This window comes from Cucumis sativus, chromosome 3 (assembly GCF_000004075.3).
Source record: "Cucumis sativus cultivar 9930 chromosome 3, Cucumber_9930_V3, whole genome shotgun sequence".
Lineage (NCBI taxonomy): Eukaryota > Viridiplantae > Streptophyta > Magnoliopsida > Cucurbitales > Cucurbitaceae > Cucumis > Cucumis sativus.
Genome location: NC_026657.2, coordinates 37441174 through 37448541, shown reverse-complemented (window position 1 = coordinate 37448541; position 7368 = coordinate 37441174). Strand labels below are relative to the sequence as shown.

Sequence of the window (7368 nt, the reverse complement as noted above, 5' to 3'; positions counted from 1 at the left end):
CGACGGGCAGTTGGATGAGTGGTGGGTCTGTAGTAGAGCAGAGGCAGCCAGTAACGGATATCCAAAATCCTGGAATGCGTGGTGAAGCTTTGTAGCTTTGAAACAAACCACAGCCTCAAGTGTTTTCTTTAGGAATTAGGACTGAGACTGACTTTCTTTTTCTTTCTGATTCGGAGCTCTCAGAAGCAAAGGAATTGAGTCCAAGGAATTCAGAAATGACAGTAGCACCTTCGCTTTCCCGCCTCCATTCTCCATTTCTGTATTGTCCTCTCAAGCCAACTCCATCTACCTCTTTATCAGTCACATTCTCTGGAAATCAACGATCGCCACCATCATATCCACGCATCAGAGCAATAGATCTTGACCAAAACACGGTTTCTTATTTGTCTACTCCCATGATTTTTCATTCAAATAGTATTTTGGCTAACTTATTCTTTCCCCCAATTTTTCTATGCTCTCTATTTGATTGAAAAGGAAGTGAAAATGAAGAAAGAAGTACCTTTTGTTTCAGGTGGTGGCACTTTCAGTTGGGCTGGTGAGTGTTGCAATTGGAATAGGTATTCCCGTCTTCTACGAAACCCAAATTGATAATGCTGTAAGTGCTCTTCACCTGTTCTTCAAGTCTATGCCTAGTAAATTGAGTTTTCGTTCATTTCCAGCTCATAATCCATGTGTTTGTATTGTAGGCAAAGCGTGAAAATACTCAGCCCTGCTTTCCCTGCAGTGGTTCAGGAGCACGTAAGTTAATTTCGGTGTTTCAGAGTATATCTTCGTTTCATGAAATGATTTCAGGAAATAGGTCTCCATCATTCTAAATTGTAGCCCAGGGAATTCTCTTGTCCTTCTTTAATAGTATTATATCCTTTGGTTTTGCAAAACAAAAACTAAATTTTCATACAACATTACAAGGATGAGATTGTATAACTTAGAATTGTCAAGTAGTCACATTTGATAATATATGTTATTCACATCAAATTTTTAGTTTGTTGGCCTCACTACATAAACTGACTCGTTGCTTAATCTGTAAAATCTAAAATAACGCCACAGATTGAACGGGAGCTTTTCAACTCCAAATTATGTAAACTTGAACCCTCGAAATGTAGTAAATAAAATATGAAATATGATTATCAAGAAAGGAGCTCTTCATAGGACAAAATGCATATTCGTATTTACTATTTAGAAACAAATGAATGGCGAGTGGGTTGTATTATAAACTTACAAACCCTTGGTTGGAAATGAATAATTCGTCCACAGAGAGATGCAGATTTTGCATGGGAACTGGCAATGTGACCGTAGAACTTGGTGGAGATGACAAAGAAGTCTCCCGGTGTATTAACTGTGATGGTGTTGGCACATTGACATGTACTACATGTCAGGGCTCTGGAATTCAACCTCGATACCTAGATCGCAGGTATGTTTTATTTTATGGATCTTTGCTTCATTTTTCTTCCTCTGGTAGTTGAAACTCGCCCGAAAATCTAGCTGTGGAGACCAAGAGGTTGATGAGTGTTTACATTTCCCTTTGAACAGAGAATTTAAAGATGATGATTGAACCCCTGCAGAACCAAACCCGGCAACATCACCAATTCCGATTTTGTGTTTAATTTGATGGCTTGAACCTTGTTAGTTCCATCGAATTGAAGAGCTGGGTAACTTCTACCTAGCACTTCTTTTTGGTAACATGCATTCTTCTAATGTATATCTGTGGTTAATAATACAAACATTGTAAAAGGAGAGAAGAATTAACTGTACTATCCCAAGATTATGAATTCATCTCTATTCACTGTCAGTGAAATCAGAAATGGGGGATCAAACGCAATCTGATAATCACAAGCACTTCTTTTTGGTACTTTTCCCGTGCATTCTTCTAAAGTATAAGAATATCTGTGGCTAATAGAGGAGAGAAGAATTTAACTGTACTAAGCCAAGATTGTGAATTCATCTGTATTCACTGTCAGTAAAATGGGGGGATCAAACTCTATCTGATATCACTACCTAGTAATAGTAGCCGGTGCAGGTGGATCTCATCTTTTAGGCACAAGCAGAGAACAGCTGAATTACCAGATCATACATGGTTAAAAATTTTGCAACCATATCAGGAATTTGGAACTGGAAGGGTCACTATGAAAAATCCATATAATTAATCGTGAAGTCCGTGAATTCAGATGCTAGCCAAACATGCAGAGGCAGCTAAATCACAGGCAGGGAGGAGATCATTCCCGTAATGAGCCTATCAAATAATCGGCAACATTTGTTATAAGACATTTCAAGTAGACGAATTTCAAGGCACTGCAATGGGCATCTAAAAAAACAATGAATTTGGAAGCATATTTCCCTGGTAACCATGCCGGTGACAGAACCATGAAGAATCCTAATGCGCTGCTACCAAAACATTTGCTATTCCTTAGGCCCCATCATCAAAATAATAAAGGGAAACAATGCAAGCTGAAAACCAAAAGAAAGCATGCTTGATTCTGAGCAAAAACCAGCTCATTGGAGTTAGCAGAGGCAAATAAGCGTATATTTACACTTTGAATATCGCAGCACCAGCACAAAAGCCATCCAGGTTAACATGAGGTAGCTTTACATTTACGACAGTTTTCTTCTAACCACCTCAAACGTATCTTGTTCCGTTTAAGTAAAATAAAAGTCTCCCTAAAATTTGGGGTATCAAAGAGATCCAAAGCAACAAAATACAGCCGGTTATCATTGCTTTCAATCTCATCCAGGGCACCTATGCAATTAGTTATACTGATTCTAGGTCTTCGATCAGTAGGCATTCTTCAGCTGTTCTTGAAAGATTCTACTTCTAACAAGTCTAACAATGCTTATGCCATTATCAGATGGGTTTCTTGTCCTGTCATGCTTTGACCTATGGAAGTATGTGCATCTAACTGTCGCTTTTTCTTGCTCTACCACGGCCTTCGTCATTTTTCCAGAAAATAACTAATTTCCATGCTTAGTTTTGGTTAGGGTTTTCAGGAGACATGGTTCCACGTCCACCCATCAGGACATGAATTTATGACTAATCTATTTGTTCCAGCAGATCTATCCAGCTATTCTTAGTGGCTGGATTGTGCATACTTCTTACCAGCAGCTGATTCGGTGAACATTGTGCACAACTGCTCATATATGATGGGACAATCTCCGAATTTGAGTATCTCAAACTGATTCTGGACCTATGAAAAGAATCTACCAGAAAATTAAGGTAGACCTGTAAGGCAAAACTAGGTAAGCTTACGAAGGAAAGCAATGTAGCCCAAGATCCTCCCCCTAATCAAACCCAGTGCTACATGAATCATCAATTGTGAGGTCAATTGTTATTGGAAGTTGATATCAGTTCGCTTATTGAGTTCATCACGAATGTGAATTCATGTTTTCTTGTCAAGCACGTTGTTTTGTCTCTCTGTTGAATGTGCGTGTAAACATTGTAAAGTATATCACCAAAGTATAATATAAATCAACAGATTCGGAAGGTTGCATATAATTCATATCTACATTTACATGAATCAGAGGCAATGTACATCAAAACCGTATGCCCCGTACTTTCTCCTGAAAAATAATTATCCTGGAACTAATTTCCTTTTTTACAAAAGTTAATACACTACAAGAGCAATCACGTAGACGTTATCGTGCCAACTGCAACTGCAAGTAAGCCAATACAGTATGAAGTACACCAACACTTCAAAAAAGATATTCAAATTAGTGAATACCAAACATTCATTTTAACAGTGCGGCAACTGATGTAAAACAGTGGAATTTAAACAGCACGCCAGTAAAGGTCCATCAACCAAGGAACTTGTCTTTCTAACACATACAGGACGATATTATATGTGAGTAGCACATGCTGAAGATACCAATGTTAATCAAACAGCGAAGTATTTATAGACTTCAGAGCCGTCTTTGATCTAGTTCCTCAAAGGTCCTGACTGAATAATATTTATCTAAATGAAAAACACCAAGCTAATGTAGATCATCGATAGACTAAAATGTCAAACAAATAGCTTCTATCTTCATTTTGTGCATAATCCATACTGTAACATTAAATCAGAGAAACGGGCTGTAATAACAGTTCTATAAATGAAACAAGAATTAAGGAAGCTTCTTTTTAGTATAAGGGAAGCAAACCAAACAGAACCTAAACCTCCAGAGAATATAAAAAAGAAACAGTCAAAGCAGCTTAGACAGACTAACCAGAAACAAACATGGCCTTTGCAGTGCGTAATAGTGTCTTGCCTTTACTATTCACAGGCCTTTTGACATCCAATACCATGTTTTTAATGAACCTCGGTATTGTATCACCGACTTGAATAACTAAATGCTAAAATTAGCACAGGAACATACTGGGAAATGGGGCCGCGACGGCCATGCGGGGGCGAGCGGGAAATCCTGGGAAATGGTCAGAAACGGGTTAATAGGCAGGGGTGTTCATAAAGTCTGGTCGAAGGAAAATTATATTCATCCAAAGTATAGAAAATGAACGCTATTGGTTCAAAACCCAACCCAACTCAAAATATTGGGGTTTGATATATATATATAATCAAATTCCAAGTCTCAAGTGTCGCTTGCGCAATCTTAGAAGAAATTAAAGAAAAAAGTGAAATTGTCAAGATAGATCTTGGTGTTTCTCACGGATAGAAAGCTTTAGTGATTGTAATCTCGGTCCTTGTCCAACTATGATGGAAAATAGAGAAGTTAAGAAGCTTAGAACTCAAGCTATCACCAGTCGAGTTCGACTGAGATTGAAAACAGAAAGAGAATTTTATAGATATACTACAATTTTTTTTTAACACGGTTATGATAGGTTTTATTAAAGAAAAATCTATTAAACATCTTTTCTCTATCTCTCATTTTCCTTTAATATTTAAATTTCTATTTTTAGGTACAACTTTATCCAATTAAATTAATCAACTAACTTTCCTCAAACTTGTCAAATTTTATATAAGGTTATTGCAAATAAGATTTTGATTGTAATCTTGTCCACTCGGCTATGAAACACATAAACTAGAATAAAAGATTTTGAAGATTTGTTAAAATCTAATATAGATGCACTCGAAAATTCAAGAGATAACTAGTAAAATTTTAACAGTTTAGAGAAATATTGGTTTGAATCTCAATTATATCTAACTTAATCTTTATCTTGAAAACAAATTGTTCATTAAAAAAACCGTACTTAGGATAATACAATTAGTTGACCTAGCTATTATTACGAGTAACTCATGATGGGATCAACTTACCCATAATAATTATATTTATGGGGAGCAACTTGTTCTATACTGCACAAGAGTATAACTATGGGTTTATAGTGTTTTTTCTCATAGTTTATAAATTGAATTGAATCATTAAAGTTTATATTTTGTAGGTCTATTTAGTTGACTTGCTAGTTCCCAACCAATTAACAATGAACCAAATTTTGAATGAACAATTTGAAGTTAAAATTAATTAAGAAAAAACATATACTAAGTGTGTTAACATCCAATAAATGTTAATTAGTATCGAATAGGTTCCCACCTTAAATTTTGATAACATTGTAATTGATAGTTAGCAAAGGACTTCGTTTGTGATTATTATACAACTCGACAATTTAAGGTGATTTATATTGTTTACTTTAATTTTATTAACAATACTTCATTTTTGTTGTTGGGATGTAACATTTTTTTTATAATTATTTGAATCTAGGAGCAACTAGGGGCCAACAATATGCTAGAGCGAAGCAGCCTTATAATCACAGAAGCAGATCCAAGTCCTTCCTTCAACCCAAGATGAGCTTGCTGAAAAATGCAGTCACCTGGTGGACCGTGTCAAATTGTTCCGAGAAACGCATGTCAATAGGATTGGCAAGTTCATTTCACATGCAGTAGTGGATGCACATGTAAGTTTATGAAAACTTTTTTTGTACTTTCTATTTTAATTCTAATCATCTCACAACTTATTACCTATATTGTGTAAAATACGAGTTTTAGGACATAAATTCAAACATGGTCGTCTACCAAAAACGATCTCATATATCTCGTCCCTAGAGAATGGTTATTGAGGACTTATTAGTGAAAATAGAATACTATAATCTTGAACCCAATAGACTAAGATCTTGAGGCTATATAGTGTAGACTTGAACTTTATGTAGAGACATAAATGTGGATCAAGTTCGAGTATATAACCCAAATGGTCTATAGTGTAAATAAGGTTGGACGCCTTATTTTTGAAAAACTATGGATGTGACCCGTTGTATAGTTAGTGCAAACGATTCATGACATGTAAAAACATGGAAGTGAGGGCATCCTATATAAAGAGTTTGCATAAGACTGAAACTATGAAATAGCTAGTCACTTTTAAGTTATAACATCGTTGACTATATAAAACTGACTATTTCGGTTATTGATGACCAATGTAAATTAATCTTAATCCTGAATTAACTATGAACTTCTATTCACACAGAATTATTCTTATTACATAAGTGAGGGCAGCTAAACGACGCTGGCTCAATAAGCCTTCCATTTCAAGGGTAAAATCGAGTGGATGACTAGGGGCATAGGTGCAAGATGGAATTCACTTCTACTTGCTTTAGAGTTAGTAGATAGATTGTTCTCTTAAGAACTGAATCCAAGTATTGAATAAGGGGTCCCACCCTCTCGTTGATCTGAGAGGGATTCCATTTATATGAATTTCTGTTCACACAAAATTATCCTTAAGTCTACATAAGTGAGGGTAGCTAAACGGCGTTGGCCCAATAAACCTCTCATTTCAAGGAGAAAACTGGGTGGATAGCTGGGGACATAGGGTGCAATACATAATTCACTCCTACCTGCTTCAGGGTTAGTAGATAGGTTGTTCTCTTAAAAACTGAATCCAAGTCTTGAACAAGGGGTCCACGCCCTCTCATTGGCTCGAGAGGGATTCAATTTATAGGTTGACTTTAAACCAATTGTTCAATAGTGGATTAGTGGGACTTAAGGAGGAAGATGTAATCTTGGGGGTAAAATGGTATTTTGACCCAGCCGATATTACGATCAACATGTGAAGGATTAACTTACTAATCATGGTTATATCATATGAACACAAATATATATATAGTGAGGGGAGTGCAACTACGAGACTTTAGTGAAATGACCTGTTAGTTAAAGAATTGTGACTAGCTCTGTCTAAAATGTTTAACCAGTTAATCTCGGTTCATTGAAGCCCATGATCTATAGGTCTATTAGATTCATTTGCTATCTCATATAAAATTAACTTAGAACAATATGTTGGAATAATTTAAATTGTTTGAATTAGGTAAAAAAAGAGAAACCGACAAATACATTTGATATAGTCGTCGGTTATAAGTTTGAGATAAAGCTTGATGTTTAAATATGATTTAAATATTAAAAATAT

At 35.9% G+C, this 7368-nt stretch overlaps 1 protein-coding gene across 1 annotated transcript; it reads left to right on the top strand.

The window, feature by feature from the left end:
- Window positions 1–1849, top strand: LOC101216711 (protein disulfide-isomerase LQY1, chloroplastic). The gene is made up of 5 exons (XM_004136340.3): window positions 1–374; window positions 512–595; window positions 687–738; window positions 1255–1411; window positions 1531–1849. The coding sequence occupies exons 1-5, from the start codon at window positions 216–218 to the stop codon at window positions 1550–1552; spliced, it is 474 nt and encodes a 157-aa protein (XP_004136388.1). The 5' UTR covers window positions 1–215; the 3' UTR covers window positions 1553–1849.
- The last annotated feature ends 5519 nt before the right edge of the window (window positions 1850–7368 follow it).

What these genes read in the sequence shown, in the direction of transcription:
- LOC101216711 (XM_004136340.3), top strand. Translation starts at nt 216, where the DNA reads ATGACAGTAGCACCTTCGCTTTCCCGCCTCCATTCTCCATTTCTGTAT. An exon ending in TAGATCTTGACCAAAACACG is followed by an intron (nt 375 to 511) that starts GTTTCTTATTTG and finishes CTTTTGTTTCAG; the next exon opens with GTGGTGGCACTTTCAGTTGG. An exon ending in CTGCAGTGGTTCAGGAGCAC is followed by an intron (nt 739 to 1,254) that starts GTAAGTTAATTT and finishes ATTCGTCCACAG; the next exon opens with AGAGATGCAGATTTTGCATG.